This window comes from Acytostelium subglobosum (genome assembly GCF_000787575.1).
Source record: "Acytostelium subglobosum LB1 DNA, scaffold: scaffold21, whole genome shotgun sequence".
In the NCBI taxonomy this organism is placed as follows: domain Eukaryota; phylum Evosea; class Eumycetozoa; order Acytosteliales; family Acytosteliaceae; genus Acytostelium; species Acytostelium subglobosum.
The window spans coordinates 23269-44183 of record NW_012236512.1 but is presented as its reverse complement, the minus strand read 5'-3'; the positions used below and the strand labels follow the sequence as shown (position 1 = coordinate 44183).

At 43.0% G+C, this 20915-nt stretch overlaps 12 protein-coding genes across 12 annotated transcripts; 5 read left to right on the top strand and 7 right to left on the bottom strand.

The window, feature by feature from the left end:
- Positions 1–714: 714 nt before the first annotated feature.
- On the bottom strand, positions 715–1875 carry SAMD00019534_090760 (hypothetical protein; the record flags this gene model as incomplete). The annotated part of the gene is made up of 2 exons (XM_012895490.1): positions 715–852; positions 913–1875. The coding sequence occupies 2 exons, from the start codon at positions 1873–1875 to the stop codon at positions 715–717; spliced, it is 1101 nt and encodes a 366-aa protein (XP_012750944.1).
- A 598-nt stretch (positions 1876–2473) lies between these two features.
- On the bottom strand, positions 2474–2680 carry SAMD00019534_090750 (hypothetical protein; the record flags this gene model as incomplete). Its single annotated transcript, XM_012895489.1, has 1 exon — positions 2474–2680. A coding segment is annotated over one exon (207 nt), but the record flags the coding sequence as incomplete, so codon positions are not given.
- Positions 2681–2864: 184 nt separating this feature from the next.
- On the top strand, positions 2865–4560 carry SAMD00019534_090740 (hypothetical protein; the record flags this gene model as incomplete). Its single annotated transcript, XM_012895488.1, has 5 exons — positions 2865–3010; positions 3075–3236; positions 3320–3503; positions 3563–3675; positions 3780–4560. 5 exons carry the CDS (start codon positions 2865–2867, stop codon positions 4558–4560), a joined length of 1386 nt encoding a protein of 461 aa, XP_012750942.1.
- A 258-nt stretch (positions 4561–4818) lies between these two features.
- On the top strand, positions 4819–6284 carry SAMD00019534_090730 (hypothetical protein; the record flags this gene model as incomplete). The annotated part of the gene is made up of 2 exons (XM_012895487.1): positions 4819–5849; positions 5921–6284. 2 exons carry the CDS (start codon positions 4819–4821, stop codon positions 6282–6284), a joined length of 1395 nt encoding a protein of 464 aa, XP_012750941.1.
- A 73-nt stretch (positions 6285–6357) lies between these two features.
- Positions 6358–7928, bottom strand: SAMD00019534_090720 (hypothetical protein; the record flags this gene model as incomplete). The annotated part of the gene is made up of 5 exons (XM_012895486.1): positions 6358–6632; positions 6700–7265; positions 7374–7529; positions 7601–7836; positions 7905–7928. 5 exons carry the CDS (start codon positions 7926–7928, stop codon positions 6358–6360), a joined length of 1257 nt encoding a protein of 418 aa, XP_012750940.1.
- Positions 7929–8208: 280 nt separating this feature from the next.
- SAMD00019534_090710 (hypothetical protein) lies at positions 8209–9546 on the bottom strand (the record flags this gene model as incomplete). The annotated part of the gene is made up of 1 exon (XM_012895485.1): positions 8209–9546. The coding sequence occupies one exon, from the start codon at positions 9544–9546 to the stop codon at positions 8209–8211; it is 1338 nt and encodes a 445-aa protein (XP_012750939.1).
- A 208-nt stretch (positions 9547–9754) lies between these two features.
- Positions 9755–13486, bottom strand: SAMD00019534_090700 (hypothetical protein; the record flags this gene model as incomplete). The annotated part of the gene is made up of 3 exons (XM_012895484.1): positions 9755–12976; positions 13055–13180; positions 13250–13486. The coding sequence occupies 3 exons, from the start codon at positions 13484–13486 to the stop codon at positions 9755–9757; spliced, it is 3585 nt and encodes a 1194-aa protein (XP_012750938.1).
- Positions 13487–13732: 246 nt separating this feature from the next.
- On the top strand, positions 13733–15713 carry SAMD00019534_090690 (hypothetical protein; the record flags this gene model as incomplete). The annotated part of the gene is made up of 6 exons (XM_012895483.1): positions 13733–14222; positions 14305–14550; positions 14616–14719; positions 14797–15001; positions 15073–15337; positions 15410–15713. The coding sequence occupies 6 exons, from the start codon at positions 13733–13735 to the stop codon at positions 15711–15713; spliced, it is 1614 nt and encodes a 537-aa protein (XP_012750937.1).
- A 172-nt stretch (positions 15714–15885) lies between these two features.
- On the top strand, positions 15886–16317 carry SAMD00019534_090680 (hypothetical protein; the record flags this gene model as incomplete). The annotated part of the gene is made up of 2 exons (XM_012895482.1): positions 15886–15972; positions 16048–16317. Coding segments are annotated over 2 exons (357 nt in total), but the record flags the coding sequence as incomplete, so codon positions are not given.
- A 65-nt stretch (positions 16318–16382) lies between these two features.
- SAMD00019534_090670 (hypothetical protein) lies at positions 16383–17188 on the top strand (the record flags this gene model as incomplete). Its single annotated transcript, XM_012895481.1, has 4 exons — positions 16383–16409; positions 16479–16563; positions 16638–16712; positions 16779–17188. Coding segments are annotated over 4 exons (597 nt in total), but the record flags the coding sequence as incomplete, so codon positions are not given.
- Positions 17189–17220: 32 nt separating this feature from the next.
- On the bottom strand, positions 17221–18042 carry SAMD00019534_090660 (hypothetical protein; the record flags this gene model as incomplete). Its single annotated transcript, XM_012895480.1, has 2 exons — positions 17221–17491; positions 17720–18042. 2 exons carry the CDS (start codon positions 18040–18042, stop codon positions 17221–17223), a joined length of 594 nt encoding a protein of 197 aa, XP_012750934.1.
- A 142-nt stretch (positions 18043–18184) lies between these two features.
- On the bottom strand, positions 18185–20745 carry SAMD00019534_090650 (hypothetical protein; the record flags this gene model as incomplete). The annotated part of the gene is made up of 5 exons (XM_012895479.1): positions 18185–18892; positions 18964–19038; positions 19098–20088; positions 20160–20368; positions 20443–20745. The coding sequence occupies 5 exons, from the start codon at positions 20743–20745 to the stop codon at positions 18185–18187; spliced, it is 2286 nt and encodes a 761-aa protein (XP_012750933.1).
- Between the last annotated feature and the right edge of the window lie 170 nt (positions 20746–20915).

Sequence of the window (20915 nt, the reverse complement as noted above, 5' to 3'; positions counted from 1 at the left end):
CTAATTCAGCGGTTTGGACGTTCAAACGGTTCGGCATGGAGGTCACATCCCTTTCGCGAGGTATTCCGTGTCAAACTCTCGCAGCAAGTGATTCTCTCAATCGTTCGCAGAATCAATCTGATCAGGTGATTGGCCGTGATTGATACGGCCATTGTAGATAAAATTTTTACAGATTTGTCGTTTTGCTGAATGGGGTATCAAACCCCTGTGTGTGGACAGACGAACGAGTGCCGATTCCCTCTCATAGCCTATTGTTGGTCTCTAAAGGATTATTATCTGCGCGTGTATCATCAACATAAATAGACTCTTTTAAACAGGGTCTTATTGCAAGATAGAAGGTTCTCATTGTCATCTTCTTTGCAGCATTATGATGTGTGTGATCACTTGGTACCCAACCAGCAATGGTCATTGTTTGTTGTCAGTGGTGGTGTCTGGCTCATTGAGATAACGACGTCAACAACCGTCATACGGTTTGTCTAACAATCAATCTACTATCGATGGTTTTACGTGCATGTCCATTCCCAATGGACATACCAAACTTACATAGCAGTATGATAATTGAGATTGATCTCTTCTCAGTTTGGATGAATAAGGACAGATCCGCGACGAATCATCTTTAGTAAAGTTGACTGATCAGTCATTGGTCCACCTCAAATGATCATAGAGCTAGCCGTAGTGGCACGAGGTTTCCCTGGTGGGTGTACCATCTTGAACTTAATTGGGACACTTCCATCTTTCATACTTGAATGGCGGAATGACATTCACCAGTGTGCCGATCGCAGTGGCTGCTAACAAAGGTCCAACTATAAATATCCAAAAGTCTGGGGTGGATGGGTGATGCGCATCACCAGGCTGGTTAGATGTGTTGAGGTCGTCGTCTGAAGGACACCTACTTTCCCAATTTCCAGATACCACAGCAGGTCCAAAGCATCTGGCAATGTTGAAACCAGGTCCGGCGTAGAAGGACAACAGACCTTGAGAAGCAAACAAAGTGATGAACAGTGCAAATCCAATGATGAGTGGCGGGGCAAGTACACCAAAGGTCTTTACCTGTCGTGGATCCAATGCTACGTTAAATGCTATCAACAAATTGAAGAAACCAAATGCAAACTCTGCTGCCAGTGCATTGAGCTTAGTCATTTGGTTACCAAACTGGCAAGTTGCCATTAGTGTCCTGTTGTATACTTCGTGAGGCACTGATGCATATATAAGTGCGGATCCTATGATTGCACCTACTAGTTGTGCACAGATGTAAAGTATTCCCTTGGCAATCGTTGTGAATCCAGTAATCATGGTGGCAAATGTGATCACAGGGTTGAGGATGCCACCAGAGTTGGGACCACAGGCAATGATCATGATCACCAGTAGCAGACAGTGCAGTGCAGCAATGAAGAATGCCTGCCAAGGATTGGCCACCATTCCCAATGGATTCCCACGGTAGTTGACAGAGAAGTTGTAAAAGTTGACGACAGCAATGACAATGGCCACACTAAGGTAGGTGAACACAGCAGTGCCAATCAGTTCGGTCAACAAAGCTCTGTGAAGACGTCTGTGACGTACTTCCTCCAAGCCCATCATTAGACTGAGGTATTCACGAATGGAGAATGGAGTGCTGTCGGGTGATGGAGTCTGATCGCTTGCCATTGGCAGTGTCTTGTCCTTGGCCAAGTCCAGACCAGTGACCTTGACGCCAGAGTTGTCATAGCGTAGTAAACCACCTGGGGAGTCTGATGCTCTCACAGTTATTATCTTTACCCTTCTCTCTCTGTCTCTTAACTTTATCCTTCTATGTGATTTGATTGTAACTACATTCTGTTGTTGTTGTCGTCCATCCGCTATTGTTGATGGTGATGAAGATGATGTTTGTTCAGACATTGATTCCATTTCAATGTCATCCATTCTATTACTAACCTATCTATCTAGTTGATTAATAGAATAACATTATTGATCAACCCTTATTGGATACTCTCTACATGTTGAGTAGTATGTACCTACTAATCATATGATATAAATAACAATTCTAAGGTTTGAATGGAGATCCAGAACTCGTCATTTCGTTCCAATTTATAACAGTCTTTGCTGGTGTGGTGGTTCTGGGGCCTCTTGGCTTTAATGGTCCTGAATGATTGATCGATCAATTGATTGTGTGTGTGTGTGTCTTGTGAAGGGATCATGTAAACGCTTATAATACAGTTGCTAGAACAAGTTGTTGTAATTTGGTGTATGATCCAAACGTAATCATCAAATTGTACCAAGTAAATGTGTCTAGCATTGAGCATTGACCATAATTGCAATTGCGGCAGATGTGATAACTTTATTTACATTAGTTTACCTAGATTGGTAGATAGATATATGGCATCCTGTGTGATATATGTCAATCAATCAATGTTAAATAAATAGTGTCAAGTGTTCGTGTTTGTCTTGAATATTGTTGCAATAAGATAGCTAACTAACTAGCTAGCTAGCTAGCTTACACTAACGAATGAAGATGAACACATACCTGGTATTTACGAGACAGTATATATTTGTTTGGTACAGGTTCTTTAAATGCACTTGACAGTCTAAACCTAAAGTAATCACAGTTTGAATACTGCAACTCTCTGTTTGCCTTCCTCAGTATGTTTCTATATATCTGTATGATCTCCTTCTTTGCTACCATTCTTGATGACAATGTATATATATATATATATTAGTATTATCTGTGTACAATGTTGACAAGTTAACTGTTTTGAACATCAAATACTTCGTGTTTTGAAGCGAGTACTTATGAACTGAAAAGGGATGAAGTTGTTTGACAATCAACCATTCATAATCGGCAGACGAGTCACTTATTCAATTATTCATACAAACTACAACAACAGGGAATGGCAAGAACAAGACAACAACCAAAGAGAAGACCAACATCAGAGTCAAAGTTCAAGAGACATCCAATATCAGCAATCTCTTATTCCTCTCATTTGAACTTGATTGCATATTCAATTGGTAGTTCAATCTATGCATATAATCTAACGTATGTATATATATATAACAATATGTTGGTGACATTAACAATGATAATAACTTCAATATAATAGTACAAAGACAGTTCAATATGTTGGTGATCATCAGGATGTTCAATCACTTACATTCAGCAACAAGCCAGATTCAAAGTACTTTGTGACAACATCACCAAAGAAGACCTTTAAGATTTGGACACTGAACACAACAGACAACTCTATCACTTGCACACAGACAGTGTAAGTAGTATTGTGATGGACCAAGCACTAAACAACAACAACAAACTTGTAAACTAATCTATATGTATACATCTTACCTTTAGTAACACCAACAAGAAGATATTCACAGCAATTGTCACCAATGATGACAAGTCTATTGTACTGTCAAACAGGGATGGTGATGTCTACTTGTACCACATCGATGGTTCAAACAACATCACAGAGGGTGTTGAGGAGGGTGATGAGCAGAACCTCTTGTTGGGTCACTTCTCTGCTATCACTGATATTGTATGTCTCTTGATCATGATCATCATCATTGGTACCGCTCATACTAACACGACACTTAGCATTTCTCACAATGTTTCAACTATCTAATCACATCTGACCGTGATGAGAAGATTAGAGTGAGCAACTATCCAAATACATTCGATATCCAGAACTTCTGTCTGGGTCACAAGACGTAAGCATTCAAGCAACTACGTACAATATTGTGTCAGACACTAATAATAAGTTGTTGTTGTTGTTATCCAGGTTCGTATCTCAATTCATTATCATCCCAAACAGACCAGATATACTGGTTTCAGGATCAGGTGATGGAACGATCAACGTTTGGAGATGGAAGGAGGGAACACTGTTGCAAACAGTGGACGTCAAGGGATCCGACACTGATTCAAAGGAGGATTTCGTCACCATTCCACTGGCATTCGCCAACAACACTTTGTTTGTCTCGATCGAGGAGAGACCAATCATCATCACCTATCGATTCGATGAGACTGAAACATTGGTAGAGTCAAAGCGTGTTGACTTGCCTTTCTCACCACTGTTCATGTCGTTCGTGGTGTCTGGTGACAAGTTGGTCATGCCAGTGATCACAAACCAGGCAGACTCTCCATTACTCTGCACTCTTGACATTACATCGTTCAATGTTGACACTGGCTTTAGTGATCCTGTCAATGGTTTCGACTATCAGGCAGCAGCAGCAGCAGTAGCAGCAGCAGCGGCAGCAACTTCATCATCAGACAACAACAACAACAACAACAACAACAAAGGAAAGGAGGATGGAGAGGGAGACTTGGCCAACCTGAACAACCTATTGAAGATTCACTACAAGAAGTATCTGACACTGAACACAAACAAGAAGAGATTCGGTGGTAACAAGGCAGACAACGATGTCGATGGCGACGAGGACGATGATGCACAAGATGACGACCAACAAGACGATGACCAACAAGAGGGAGATGATGACCAGGAGAATACTGAATCCGCCGCTGGTGACAATGGAAACAACAAGCCTCTTAAGCTTAGAAAGATGACTGTTGAAGGTGCCAAAGAGGTAACAAAGTAATAAATGAATCTCAATCGAATGGGTATGAAAGACAGACTGCATGCATCGTCATCTCAACTTGGACGTTGCCTTTTTCATCGTGGTGCTGGGGGCTTTTTTCACCAGGAGGTGAAAAAGTGAGAGGGTGAGTGACTCACTTGTGTAGTTGTACTTTATCACTTTCATTATCATTGCAAGTCAATACATAAATATTTCAAAGAGTTATAATATATATCCTCATATAAACCTAGTTATTATTATTATTATTAAAACATAAAGATGGATCAACAACAGATGGTTCAAATTAAGATCATTGTGTTCTCTTCATCAGACAACAATTCACCATTGATACCAATAGCTTTAAGCAACACTGTGGCCGACCTAAAGCAGTTGATATCTGATACTCTGCAGTCAAAGCCTCATCCCTCCACTCAGAAGTTGATCTTTGCTGGAAAGTGTCTAGAGGATCAACAACAACTGTCCAACATCTTCAAGCAGAGCAATCTCACCCTGCCTCAATCCGTACATCTTGTGCTGAGAAAGCCTCTCCCATCCTCTGTTACACCTCAATTCAAGCCATTGGCCTCAATTTCGTCACCATCTCAACCACCACAGCAACAGCAACAGCAACAGACTGACTCTATTCCAAGTCAAACACCTACATCCAATCCATCAACCTCCACACCTATCGCACCAATCGATTCAACTCGTTCTCCAGCAAGCAGTGCTACATCATCTCCAATGCAAACATTCACAATGCCTCCCATGGTACCTCCACAGGTCATGTCCTTCACTTTCCGTCCAGGTCAAATGCACTTTGCCCCTCAACCTTTTGTTCCAATGCCAGTGACTGCAATCAATTACAACAACAACAACAACAACAACAGCATTAGCAACAACAGTACCAATACCAACTCATTTAATTATGGACCAACACCATCTCAGTTCTATGCAAACAACAACCAAACATCGATTATGCCTTTTGGACAACCACAAGGCATTCAACAGATGATCAATATGTTGCAAGTGATGCAGGTTCAGCAGCAGCAGATACTCTTCTATGCTAGACAACAACATTTGACTGCTGGTCCCCAGTTGCCTCCTGTTGCAATCCCTGTTCAACTTCCAGCTCACCCTGCTGCGCCCGCAGCACAACCTCATCAAGCAAACAGACAGCGACCACCTAGACGAATCAATGGTGGCACCATATTGAGCATAATATTCAGACTACTGATGCTAAGTCTATTCCTTCATGGAGGTTCATTGGAAAGAACATTTACACTAGTTTGTGTTGGTGTTGGCTATTATCTGTAGGTACTTCTTCACGCGTCACCAATCATTTAGACACTGGTCTCTAACTATGTATCAATTGTTATTATAGTTACATGCATGTCCTTCGCAGGCCACCTGTTCCTGCCGTTCCTGTTGTAAGAAACAATAATGTCAATAATGCCAACAATGCCAATAATGCCAACAATGCCAACAACAATAATGCCCAGCAACCAGAGCAGCAACCAGAGCAGCAACCACAGGAACAACCACAGGAACAACAAGAGCAGGGTCAACAACAACAACCTGAGCAACAAGTAGTTGTTCCAAGGGAAACAGATTTGATGACAGAGATCATTCAGTTCTTTGTACCAATGTTGCAATCGTTGCTTCCAGGATGGAGACCACAAGCGAATGGTGTTGTTGCAGCTCAGAATGTTGCCGTTGGCGATGACAATGATGACAACAACGAATAATTATAAACAGCAACATGTATACTATTATTGTACCTAACATGTATTGGCGCAAGAACAACGCTAATTGGTGATATCAGTCATCGTCGCATCGGTTTGCTACGTCTTGTTTCTTGGCATTGCCAGTATCGTTGGTAGATTTTGTGTTCTCTGAGCGTTGCTGTTCCTCAGCATCGTGGCGTGGCTCATCCAAATCTTCCTTGTCCTCTTTGACTACGTCACCTGTAGGTATGTCATCTACTTCAGCTGACATGTTGCTGCTGCTGCTGCTGTTGTTATCTACGTGATCGTCTGCATTCACTTCATCATCACCTCTTTGGTTGAACGTATGGCAGAATCTACATCTAAACTCTTTAGATTGGAAATGAGAATAATTAGTTGACTGCTTGAGAATGGCGGCATCAGTGGTATTACTTACGTATTGATTCCAACTCATGGGTTGGAACATAACCATTGTGGTTGTGACAATTGTGGCAAATGAGTGGCGATCCATACTTTGGCCCGTCAGAGATGATGTAATCTACAACCTTGTCCAACCAACTCTGTTGTTTGGGTGGCTGGGATTGCCTTTGTTGAGGTGATGATGCATTGTTGTTGTTGTTGTTGATTGGTATGACTCCCTTTGGAAGTGGACGAATTGGTACAGGTTGCAGTACATGCGGGCGCTTTGGTGGCGGTAGTGGCTGTTGCTGCTGTTGTTGTAGTTGAGAGTGAATGTTTGGCGTGGTGTTGACACTTCTTCCCGCTGGTGATGAAGTTGGTGAATCGATAAGAGCACTGCCGATCGAAGAAGAAGGACTTTGCTGATATTGCTGCTGCTGCTGTTGCTGAGGCATGGGTCTATGTCTCAAAGAGGACTGCTCTTGCAGTTGTGATTGAATACTATTGGTGACCCTAGATGAACTGGTAGTGGACTTGACAGGTGAAACCCTTGTCAAAGGTTGCTTGGAGGGAGGTGTAGTGACCTTAGTCCTACCATCAGGGCTTGTGTCTTTGAGAGTCGGTTAGGTAATGTCTTAAACATGCCAACATGTTGACCAACCAACCAACCAACCAACCAGATGATGCTTACTCTTCATAAGTTTCTCATACTTGTCTATTATCTTTTGAGTATTGTCATAGTCAGTCTCCTTCTTCCTTGCATCTATCTTTTGCTGAAGTTGAGTCTTGAGAACATCCAACTTGCTCTCATTGTGATGTATCTTGTATACATAAATATAGTTGAATATCTTGGTAAAGCAATACATACTACAAATGACATGTCATGTTAGTCGACTAGTCAGTAGTAGTGAAGGATTGAGTGCAAGGTTCCAACCTACGTGACTGGGAAAATGACCAATAGGGAGTAGTATAAGATATTGTCATTGAAGTGCTCTGCTGAGGATGATGATCGTGTTCTATAGTAGGTCCAAAGGAACAGTAATAACTCTAATAATAGACCATATAGAATGATACGAGAGAACACTGTTCTCTGTGTCAACCTAGCATTGGATACAGCATCCTCATACTTTAGTATCTTGTCTTCAATGTCTGCGAACTCTCTTTCCAATGATTTCTATTGTTGTATCCTATCGTTAGTCATCTATCAGTGATAACAAGACATCTATCTACTACCAGACATACCTTTTTAGAGAAGTAAGAACCCATTTACAGTAATATAAGTACAAGCATCTACTTGTTGTTGTTGTTGTTACTACTGCTTATTCTCAATATTATTATTTGTAGTGAAGTGTTCATCAACAACTATATTTAAAGTGAGAAGTTCACATCAAACTAAATACGCGCCACACAGTCACAAACTTTATTATTATTACAACAATCGATGGACGGTGATACATTTACACCAACTCCAATATGAATGGTGAACCTTTAACAGGTAGAGAATCACTGCTGACATGGATCGTGTAGGTACCACTTTGAGGKTGAGTTAAAGAATACAGTGTAGGTGGCTTGCTTTCTGAGCCTTGAAGTTGTCCTTGACGATGCAATCGATCTGTTTCAAGAAGGACGCTCCGGCGGGTGTCTCACCAGCCTGCGATGCACCCTGTCCGTCCAGCATCATCTTGACCTCAAATACATCTCCTCCACTGATCCTGGCCTGACCGGCATAGTCAACTGCTGTGATCGTAAACTGGTTGGGTGTGTTGACCTTCAACTGTGTCTGCAGATCACTGACTGAGCAGTTGGGTGCGTAGGCCTTCATGTAGGGTCTGATGTTCTGCAAGAAGATGGGTATGCCCTCCTTGATCCACTCTGCGTATGGGTACTCCAACGGGTTGGGCACCAAGAGGATGTCGATCGATGGGTTCAGTAGACTGAGCTCGCCAGGTACCTTGGTCAGGTTGTTCTGGGTCAGGTTGATACGACGCAGGCCAGTGAGCCAGCCAATCTGCTTGGGAATCGAGTTGAAGCCGGCCGCTGACAGATCCAACTGTTTCATCTTCTTGAGAGTGCCCAATGAGAGCGCAGTCTGAACGCTGAATTCTGGTATACGGTTGTGAGCCAGAGACAACTCTGTCAAGCTCATTAGCTTGGAGAGGTCAAAGTCGAACGAGGTCAGACTGCATCCGCTAAAGTCAAGTGTCTCGAGATGTGTCAACGTGGTGAACACTGGTGTCAGTGTACCCATGTTGTTGCTGCCGATGCGCAGCGTTCGAAGGTTGGACAACGTTGATATGGGTGGCGGGAACGATGTGAAGTTGTTCTCAGAGAGGTCCAGGGTGTGCAGCGTGGCCGACAGATGTGATATCTCGTCGGGCAGGTAGTTCAGACGGTTGCCACTGAGGTCAAGTGTGCGCAGATGGCGGAGCTCGAGGATGGGTGTCGGGAAAATGGAGACCTTGTTGTGGGCGTAGAGAAGCTCCTGCAGCATGGGCAGTGAGAGGGCGTTGGGGAAGGACTGGATCGAGTTGATCGATATGTTGAGGTATGTGAGGTGACTCATGTTGTTGGGCACATTGGTCAACAGGTTGTTTGAGAGGTCCAAGTGTGTGAGGTGCGCCAATGACGAAAGAGATGCTGATACGTCGTTCAGTTCATTCGAATCAGCGACCAGACCCTCGAGCAGCTGGAACTTCTCGATACTGTTGTGGAACTCTGTCAAGAAGTTCTTTCCAACGTTTAGCTGTGTCAGTGTCTTGCGGAACTTTAGAATTCGCTTTGGTAACTCTTTAAGGTCACATGAGCTGAGGTTCAGTTCACGCTCACCATCCTTCTTGCATAGGTATATCCTGTCCCTTGCATGTTGTGATAAGTTATTTCCCATTTGAGATTATAATAGAAGTGATAAATAATACAGATAGATAATTAATATGTATATAAACAATGATTCTAAAGTAATCTGATCATAATGATTGTGGTCCCCAGCATCAGGTGTAACTGCCGTTAATTAGATTCAAATAAATGAAAATTGTTTCAATGGCCTGGCCCATTTCAAACCATACAGTGTTTATTTGCCCCCCCTTTAATCTTGATCACTTCTTTGCAGCAGTGCTTGATTTTTGTGATTGTTGTCCGACCTGTGTTGGTTGTGGCTGCTTCTTCTCCTCTTTCAGTTGTGCCTCCTCATTTGCCTTCTCAATGGCTTTCTCTTTCTTGAGCTGCTTCTCCTTCTTCTTGGAGGCCAGAAGATTGGGTGCGTGCAGTCTGACATCAGCCAACATGTTGGCGGTGAGTTCCTCGTCCTTGATGTTCTTGATCAGCTCCTTCTCTCTCTTGGACATGTTTGGATTCTGTAGGAGCGCCGCACTGGCTTGCTTGGCGGCCTTTCCTCTCTTGAGCTGTCCAGGAGTCAGCTTGACCTTGTACTTGTAGTTGGTGAAGATTGTGTACGGTCCAACCACTGGGATGGCAAAGTGAAGAATGTCGTTTTCCAATGGCTGACCAGTGAGTGTGTCAATGTTGGTGACATTCTCCGAGTCGATAGAGGCCGCTGCCATGTTCTCCTCCTCCAACAACTGTTTGATCTCCTCTTGTTCCTTCATCTTATCCTCTCTCTTCTCCTTTCTTCCTTTTCTAGACTTCTCCTCTCCATTGTTGTTGTTGTTGTTGTTGTCATCCTCGTCCTCCTCATTGTCAGATGTTTGTTCTTCTGTGGACAGTGGCTGAGTGGTGGTGGTGGATGTAGTCGACGTTGTGGGGGTGGCAGTCATTGTGTCCTCTTGCTTGAAAACCAAGTCCTGCAACTTGGTTTGAATATCCTTTGTATCTGTTGTGGTCTCCACCTTTTGAGCGCTCTCCTTCTCTCCCGTTGCCTTTGGCTTTGACTCTTGTTTGCTGTTGTCTGTCTTTTTGGCAGGAGTCTGTTGTTGCTTTCCCTTCTGACCCTTCTTGTCCTTCTTCTTGTCCTCCTTCTTGCTGCCAGCTGAGCCAAGCAACTTCATTCTCTCTTGTCTCTCCTCTTCATCTTGGTCACCGTACTTCTCCTTGATCTTTTTCAGCTTGTTCTTCTGACTAGGCAGAAGATGCTTGGTTGGCTCGCCCTTCTTCTCCTTTGCAGCAGAGGTTTGTTGTTGTTGCTGCTTTTGCTGTTGTTGTTGTTGTGCTACCGGTGTCTCAGTGTCCTCCTCATTGTCTCCTGGACCACCCTTTTTCTGTTGTCTTCTCTCAAAGGCAGTCATGTGCGACTTGTTCTTCTGATTGTCACCCTTTGATTGTGTGATCGTTTCCTCGATACCACTTTGCTGTTGGGTCTCCTTGGCTTGTTCAGTCTTCTCCTCATCCTCGTGGAAACTACTGACCAGTTTGATACGGTACTTGTTGGAGCTGTCTGTCGACTGACCGAGTGATGCCACAGGCTGTGCCTTTGTGGAGACTGTAGTCGAGGTGATCTGATCGGACACCTCCATACCATCCATCTCGGCAAAGGCTTCCTCCTCCTGCTCCTTCTTTAGTTTGGCCCTCTCAAACTTTCGCAGCTTCTTCTCTCCGGTGCCATCTTCGCCAGCTGGCTCGTTTGAAATGTCATCATCATCGTCAGCATCACCTTGGCCATATGAAGGGGATCTCTCTCCGACGTGGTTGGCAATGCAGCTGTCATCTATCTTGAACATGAAACCAAATCCCATCACCAGCTGTGAGTGCGGGAGATAGTTCTTCTTGCCACGAATCATGAAGGATCCAGTGGTGAGGAACTCACCGGACGGGGCAGTCTTGCTGACTTGGTTTGCATAGACCCAGTAGGCACTCGTGACGACCTTGGCCGACCAAGCATTACTGTAACACATAGTCATTGTTCCAGCTTGGATCAGGGTGTTGGGTGGAATTGGGCCACCCTTCTGGTTCTTGATCAGACATGACGTCGAACCAAAGATGTCGGCATGAACGTAGATGTCATCCTTCTCCATGTACTTCTTAAAGAGCAACTCATTCTGCTGGGCGTCCTTTCCACTGATTACAAGGTAGTTGTCCGAGCTGATGAACCAGTGGAACTTCTCAAACCAGAACACCTTGCGCATCTGGATCATTGAGGCCTTGGCCTTCACCTCACCCAACTGCTGTCGACTCTTCTTTTCAGCAGCCTTGAGTGCAAAGTCTGCCTGTTGAATAGTCTTTTGTGCCTTCTCATGAGAGTGTTTCTTGCTGTCATAGTACTCTCTGGCATTGGCAAACGCCGTCAATGACAGGTCGACATCGATCAGTGTTGGTTTCCTGGCCTCCTTGTCGTTGTGCTTTTTGTTTCTCTCCTTCTGTTTGCTGTCATCACCGTCGTTGTCACTGTTATCATCCTCATCACTGTCGTCACTCTCGTCACCATCCTGATTGTCGTCATAGAGGAAGGCGTCTGTGAGGGCAAGGGAGATCTGGTTGGTCTCGAGTTTGAGCTTGTGTATCTTGTTGGCCACAGAGTATGGATTCTTCTTCTTCTCCTCCTTGAGCATCTGGGCAAGAGTGGTCCAGTCCATGGATGCAGCCACACCACTTCTGATGATGAGGATACATTGGTCCACCTCCTGCAGGTTGGCCTCGATGAGTTGGGCCTTCCTCTGGTTGTCGGCCTCGGCGGCATACAACGAGTCGATTCTGCGCTGTTGGTCATCTCGCACCTTGTCCAACTTCTTTAGTACTGTCTGTTCCTGGGCAATGCGCTGCTGCTCCACTTTCTGCGACTCGATCTCTGAGAAGAACTGGTCCACGGCCAGATCGAACGAGTCATACTCTAGGTACTTCTTTGTCTGATACTGCTTGTAGAGGAATGGCACAAACTCTTCGTAGACGACCAGCTCTTTTGGTGGCTCATCTGATGTGGGTAGAGCTGCGGCCTCCTTTTGCTTCTTGGCCTGTTGTTGAGGCTTATTCTCCTTGGGTGGTTTGAGCACAATGTATCCTTTGGATGGACCGGCTACATCATAGATCTTTTGACCCTCCTTGAATGACTCGATCAGTGCCTGGTTGTACTTCTCTGGCTCGTACTGTTCGATTCTGAGATTGGACTGAAGACCAGCAGAGAGCAGACAGTGTTCGATGAGCTCTGGACCAAAGTCAAGGCTCTTGTTGAACACCTGCTTTAGTGTTTCCTTCTTGTCTTCCTGCTGTGTCAGGATTTGTTCAATGAGCTCGGTGGTAAAGGTCGATGGTTGCTTGCAGTTGTCCACAGGGTAGACGTCGCCCACAGCAATGTTGTCACTCTCCTTGAACTGATGTGTTCTGAGAATGGCCAACACTTTGTAGTCTCCATCTGTAAGAATGATGTTACCCTAGTATAATGATGTTTAGGTTGTTAGAATGTGTTGTGTTTGATCATTAATGTACTGTTTATAAACATAGAGACATACAATAGAGAACAACTCAATGATGAGATGTTGTGTTGCGACACCTGATCCAAAGGTAAAGTCCACTATTCTGTCCACACCCAGTTGTTTGACACTCTCCAATCTCTTGGTCTTGAGGTACTTTCTAAGCTACAGGGATGTATGTATGTTAGAATCACCTGTTGATTGAGGCAGAAGATGGTGTTGCTATTGCCTTACAGTGATTGAGAATGGAGCTGGAGTATGGTCACCCTTGTCACGGGTAAAGTTGGTAGAGTGTATACGAATACCAGACTCGATGATCAGTGTCTTCTTGTTGTCAGGCTTTGATAGCTTCAACAAGAACACTCTAGGACTGAGGTCATAGATGTTGGCCAATCGCAGGCCAATGACAGACCTCTGCAGATTGCAAACAGTGGTCCTAATATCGATTGACGAGAATCTGGTCTTTGTCATGTTGTATCTGTTTGTTGATTGAGTTGTATGTGTGTGTGTGTTTGTTTGTTTGTTGGGTTAAAGTGAAATTCAGCAAGTCCCTCATTATCAGGTGTGACTAGGTAGACCTGGGATCTTGTTTCTTTCTTTATTCTCCACCCACCAGCTTGTTGACAACCAATTCAATTCAACTTGAAGAGACATAAACACAACATTATTAATAACAATATAACTATTACAACAATAATAACTATAACTAATAATAACATGCAAGACACTCTGACAAAGTCTGATGAGTTTGTCGTTGGTGATGGAGACGACACTCCTATTGCTCCTCCTCATGTTGTCGTCGCAGGTGGCGATATGATGAAGACCAACAACACATTCTCAAGGGCAATGGATTTCAACAGTGATGCTTATGATGAGATGGATGACTACAACTACCAAGATATCGATGAGGATAGCGATAATGAATGTGTTCATTTGGATCCTATTGAAGATGATTTCCCTGTCTCTTACAACAACAATAATAACAACATTAACAACAACAACAATATCAACAATATCAACAACATCTACAACAACAATGTTGATCATTCTGGAAGGTTATTCGAATCATATCCAACAAACCCACAGACCCAGATCAACAGTGAGTTTGCCAAACAAATTGTACAATCGCAGAATAAGATGCTTTCTCATAACAACAAGAAGAAGGACAATGACAAATTGGTGATGGGAGTCAACACACCTCTTAGCGGTAAAGTATTGCAATCATAATAATCCATGATTGATTGATGACGATCATTCTGACACATCCACAAATCAAATGGTCATTATAGATTACCTGGACCCAACACTATGCACACCATTCACCCTTGAGTTCTTGAAGGACCAGGGTATACAGACCTTGGGCCAGATGGCAGTGATGGAGGATTTGGTCGCATTGGGTGACATCATTGATGATCCTTCCATTCCCATTCTTCAGACCCTTGTTCAAGAGTTGCTTATTGACCGATGTGCATGGCGAGAGTTTATCAAACCAGAAATCGATAGCAGCAATGTCAATGTACACTCCTCCCCTATGGGTAAGTAGACAACATCAGTATCTTCAACTGTCCAACCTGCAGGATTACTAATAATGACCAAACAGTTCTAATTGGACATACAAATGAGGATGAAATGTTCCTAAAGTCCATCAACATTTACACCATCAACCAGCTGCTACAAAGCAAGGCGCTTCCAGAGATTGCAGATGTATGTGTAATTGAATGTTATCCTGTTTGGATGTCCTTGAAACACTAATACGAATACTTTTTCTGTATAATATCCAGTCTCCAAGACTTAAGTTCTATATGAACATGGCTGAGAGGGTGTCCTTTGGATCGGCCCACCCATTCAGTGATGTCTCCAATAAGGGAGCGTCGTCATCTTCACAAAATACTTTAGTGAAGGCACCAGAGATCTTTGGTTACTTCTATGCAAGCACCAACTTCCATAGACAGCTCGAGACTGGAAACATCCTTGTCCCATCTATCAGTATGTGTATCCCTACTACCAAGATCATCATCTCTTCCAGAAACTCACTGACTCACAACTATTATTTATAGAACAAATATTTGAGGACTACATCAAGAGAGACACCAACCTTCGATTCCAGCATGAGTGGAGAGGAATATTCTCTCGATACTTTACTCTAGCCAAGAACAGCTTGAACGTTAACAATCCCACTGATCTGGATGTTTATACATATTTGACGATGAAGTCGATCCATGGCTTTGGTGGTCTGGACGGTATTACAGGAGTGCGATTCTTCTGGAGTGACATCAGAGATACAGACTACTTTGACTCCCTACCAAAGATGACCAAGTTGGAGTATGTACCTGGGAAGCTACGCTCTGTTTCGGAAACAAACTTACTAACAAACCATTCTCGTCAACAACATAGCTTCAAGTACCTGTACCAGATCAAACTATCACATGCAGTATCAAAGGGACTTAAACTTCAATTATTCGTTCCAGAGACCAACAATGTAAAGGATGTGAACCCTGTCGGTCTGGAGGCATCAGTCATCAATATCATTGAGAAGACAGTGAATCCAGTTCTCCATGAGTTCAAACACACACCTTCCAAGTCTCCAGATCCCTACTTGCACGTTCCACAAGGTGTCCTCATTCCAGGCACCGGTGCCTTCTGCACATCAGAGTTCTGTGTTCTACCAAACGCGGCAGAGTTGACACAGAATAAGTGATGTTGGCCAATGTCTACATTGAGTAATCCGTGAATACTCAGTCAAGTCAGTCTTTTGTTATTAATACAATTCCCAATAATGGAGATCTGTTTTTTTGTTCAAGATGGATACCTTGATCATTCATTTTCAATCAATCTTAACACTTGTTTGTGAATACAAATAATCACATAAGATGGCATCAACTACTACACACAAAGGATCAACATTGTCCACACATGTTCTGGACACAAACACTGGTAATCCAGCTGTTGGTCTAAAGGTTGGGCTCCTAACTTTGTACTCGTCACTTGATGTCATATAATATCCTAATGACTTCATATATATAATCACCTAGGTGACCTTGGAGAGACTGACAAATGAAGGTCAACAACAACAAGTGTTGGTAGAGCAGACGACCAATGCAGATGGCAGAGCAAGAGAGTTCCCAGAGCTAGAGAATGGAGTGTACAGGATGACTTTCCACACTGGTGACTACTTTAAGCAGCACAACATCACAGCATACTTCTACCCTAGAGCAACAGTAGAGTTTATTGTTGATTCTCAAAGACACTATCATGTACCTCTCTTGCTAAGTCCATATGGATATTCAACCTATCGTGGAAGTTAATAAATAATAAAGATTCATGTAGAGCTTTGTTGTTGTTTCAAAACCATTCAATAGAACAAGCGATGAAGATTAACTCTAACGTTGTCATTGTAAGATATATATTTATCTGTCATCTGTCAGACAGCGTCATCAGCATCTGATACTAATTGAATCTAAAGATTGGAAACAAGGTTGTACTTGTACCTTACAAAGAGTGCCATGTAGAGAGGTATCATAAGTGGATGTTGTCAGAAGAGATTAGAGGTAGGTAGACCTTAGAGTGTTGTATCGTATTGGTCCTGTGATTCAATTGACACCAATATCTCGCCACTCTATAGAGCTGACCGCAAGTGACTTGTTGACATTGGAGGAAGAGTACGAGAATCAACAAAGCTGGTACGTCGATCCAAAGAGTATGTTTAGGTTTAACACTTGGGCAACCATTATTGTACATATATCTTACTCAAACATCAACCCAGAATGTACCTTTATCATATTGGACAAATCAAAGCTATCCATTGACAACGAAAGCAAGCAAATCATTAGTAACTTAGATGCGATGGCAGGCGATGTCAACTTGTTCTACAATGACTATGAAGAGGAAGGAACAGCAGAGGTCGAGGTGATGATTGCAGAACCCAGTTGTCGTCGTGGTGGATTAGGACGCGAGGCCATCGAGATCATGATGCACTATGCCAGAACATCACTGGCCGACATGACACAAAGATTCATCGTCAAGATAGGCGAGAGCAACGCCGCGTCGATTGATCTCTTCTCCAAACTTGGTTTCCAGACAGTTGGTCAGGTCAATGTATTCAAAGAGGTCAACATGATACTAGAGATCAACGGCAGTAACAACAGCAACATGGAACATCTGATATACAAACAAATATAGTGACTATTTATCAAACATCCAGTAGTTTACTTTGCATTGTAACCATTGGTGTAGGCATTGTTCTTAAGGTTGTTGAGCAGGATCTGAATCTCTGGAATGGTCTTACTCTCCAGTTGTTGTTTGTCGCTTGCACTGCTCAGCACCAGTTGAACGATACGATTCGTCAGGTCATTAACGTTGGTGGCGGCCAATCTTGCGCGCTTCTCATCGAGTGGACTGACGACCTGTGCCTGTTGTTGTTGAGCTCCTCCCTTCTTCTTCTTTGGGTCCTCAGCAGCTGATGCAGCAATGTCGAACCTAAACTCCAATTCATTCTTTTGTGGACGATGATTGATGCCAGAGATCTTAATGCCTGGCAACTCACCTGTCGACTTCAAATGTGTTGCTGGACAACAGTTAATGTTCCAACCTGGAACTTYCAATGAGTGTCAATGTTGTAACAGAACTGAGATTGGTCGATCGGTTTAGTATTAGTATGATGTTTAGTCAAGCATCTCGGGGGTATATGATAAGGTTTGAACGTACTCTGGGACGGGGAACTTATCATAGATGTATGTGTTGTTAACTTTGTCCTTTGTATACTTTTCCTCAGCAGCCTTCCTCTCCATAGTGAAGACATTGAAGGGTAGATTCTCCTTGATCACTCTGTTGGCCTCTTGCTCGATCTTTTGAATTGTAGCATCGTCTGGTTTGTCTGGGTTTGTATACTCAATGCATACTCTTCCCTTGACCTTGTTCTGACACTCTACACTGACAGTGACTGGACAGTTGAGCACCTTTACGATGGCACCTTTCAGTACATGACATGCACTGTCTGTAATTGTATCTCTTGCTTTAGTTGCTGACATGTTGCTGTTTGTTTGTTTGTTGGTTGAAGTGAGAATGGTGAAGGATAACAAAAAACCACCCGTTTTCCGTTTTCTACAGGTTTGATTGAAGTTGACCTCCAGTGGAGGTCAACAAACAATACTAAATATAAAAATATAAGATTTAAATCTTTATTTTATGTATCTGATCAGTTTGGAAGTCAGTCCTACAAGCCAACAGTTTCTTGACTTCAGTTGGAGACAGTTTCCAAGAGAGCATACTACTGTTGTCAGACCAGAACTCTTCAATCTCTGACAGTCGCTCCAATGTCAATAGGGAGACGATCTGATTGAGTTTGGAGAACTTATCTCTGATGGTGGACTTGCACAGCTTGGCAAAGAAGTTGAATATGGCTCTGATGTCCTTTCCAAACTGGAGGGCGCCTATCTGAGTAAAGTGCTTCAGGTAGATGCCATTCTCGATCTTCTTCACAAGGAATCCAATGGTCAGATGCACGATGCTGTCATAGTTGGTCGTTGTGAGGTGATCTTCAAACGGCTGGAGGAACTGTGATATCTCCACGGTGAATGGATAGACAAAGGGATCGTTCACTTCGTTGTTGTCATACTCCTCCTGGCCAATCTCGTAGTTAACACTGGTGAATAGGAACAAGACATTCTTTAGCTTTGGTTGTATACTCCTGAATATCTGATCGATCTCCTCCTGTAGCAGGCGATTGTAACTCTTGGCCACACCGCTAAACTCTGCCACCTGCAGTGCCACCTGATCCTTCTCCTCTGCCAAAGTGTACATCTTCTCGCACCTTGTCTCCAACTCCTTCTTTAACTTTAGAATATATTCTCCACTTGTCTCTATATTATTTAATACAATCTTTATAATAATATAATTAGTTAGTATTCATTTGTTTCTCACTCTCTATGAATGATCATATATATAAATACCATTGATTCTTTGTAGTCAATGTTAGCTTTGGATGTTGCCTTTTGTATTTGCTCTCTAAACATTCTTTGCAATGTCTGTTTGATTCGTTAGCACAGATCTCTAATCCTCTCATAGGAATGATTATAATACATACGTCTTGAGTACGAATCAATACTTTTATCATGCAGTTGGTTATTACGTTGAGTGTCTGCATATTGAAAGAGTCTATTGAACGCTGTAGTGACTTTTGGAGAACAAAGAATATGTAGTCCACCATACTGCTGTTGAGAGAGTCATCAGAGTGCTCGTCCAGTTGAACTGCCTTGTGCGAACTCTCCACCATGAAGTACTCCTCCAACAAAAGATAGCTCCCAAGCAGGTCGTTCATCTTGGATTTAGTCTGTGTTGAGTACATCGTTGTCTTTAGGTTGACCTTTTCCAACTGCTCCAATGTGCTGTGAGGTTGTCCAGGCACTCTAACACCAGAGACCTCTTCGTTGATTGATCTGTCATCCAAAGTGTCGATGTGCTTGTTGGTCGATGATTGACCACCACCACTGACCATTAGTTCAATCTCCTTCTTAATGGACTCCTTGATGATTCTCTCCTTGTTTATAAGATAGCGTTCGTAGAATCTTGTTGCCTTGCTCATCATAACAATCTCATCCAACAGTTGAGCAAAGTTTCTTGGGTCCACTCTGTGTTGTTGTTGTTGATGATGATGATGTTGTTGTTGATGTTCTTTGTTTGTGCTCGAGATATCAGAGACGCAACGGGCGATGCTGAATTGCTCTGAGAACAAAGCGAACACTCTGCCAGTGTAGTTATCGGTGTGATGTGATACCAGTCGAAGGAATAGTGGACACAGTCTAATTCCAAACTCCTTTCGCACCACCTCCAGGTAGTCCTCTATCGTTGATGCAAAGTGCTGTAGTATCTTTGTCAGTATTGTTGTTGCACTAATTCCTCCTGGTGTCTGTTGTTGTGGTTGTTGTTGCTGTTTGGGCTGTGTTGGGCGACCAATGGAGGTTTGGTATTGCTTTACAACAACGTCCAATGTAGCCTCTGATTCCAATTTTAAGAAGTTACAGTACTTCTCCACACCCTCTTCCTCCTTCTGAAGTTGTATATATAGCTTGCAGAATCTGGTTATGAGGTGATATTACGTTAGTATTAGAATAGATCTTCAAAACTCTCTATCATTCTATTTGATTACCTCAATACATCAGAGTGATTGTTAGAGGATAGTGCCAACTTGTACTTCTGTTCAATCATGCTTGACAGTCTCTGTTGTGCATTGTTCAACATTTCGATAGATGATGGCTCCAACACAGCTTGGTCGATGTTGAGATAGCGATGTACATGATTGGCAGCAGCTTCAAAGTCCTCAAGCTCCAATGACTTTTGAATGCCTTCAATGCAGTTCTTATGGTATAATACAAGGGTTAACTACATGATCATAGGTCTGAATGAATGAGTGCACAATGTATTATACATACCTTTAGATCAACGATGTCATCAACCTTCTTTAGAGTCTCCTTTATACGCTCTCTGATGCGATCGAGATTCTTGACCTTTGAAGAGAGCAACTCTGCGAGACTGCACGTCGATGATATGGTATTGGTGAGTTGGTTCGATTTAGATAGGAGGAGACTGAGATAGTCTGGTACATCCTTGTCAAAGCACTCCATCTGTCGCTCAAGGTCATCTTTCATCTGGATGTACTGCTTCAGTTCAATGTCCAACTGGTGATCACGTGTGATCAGTGCTTGCAAGTTACGCTTTGCATCCTCAACAGTCATAACCTGATCATTGTTTGTAATTGTTGACAATATCATATCCATATATGTACAATTATAATAGTGTATTTACAACAAACTAAAGTTACAATGGCACATGATATTGTCATTCACATCTTTTGGTGGTCGCATAAAATCACAAAGCCAGTCAGGACACTCTTTACACTTCCAAC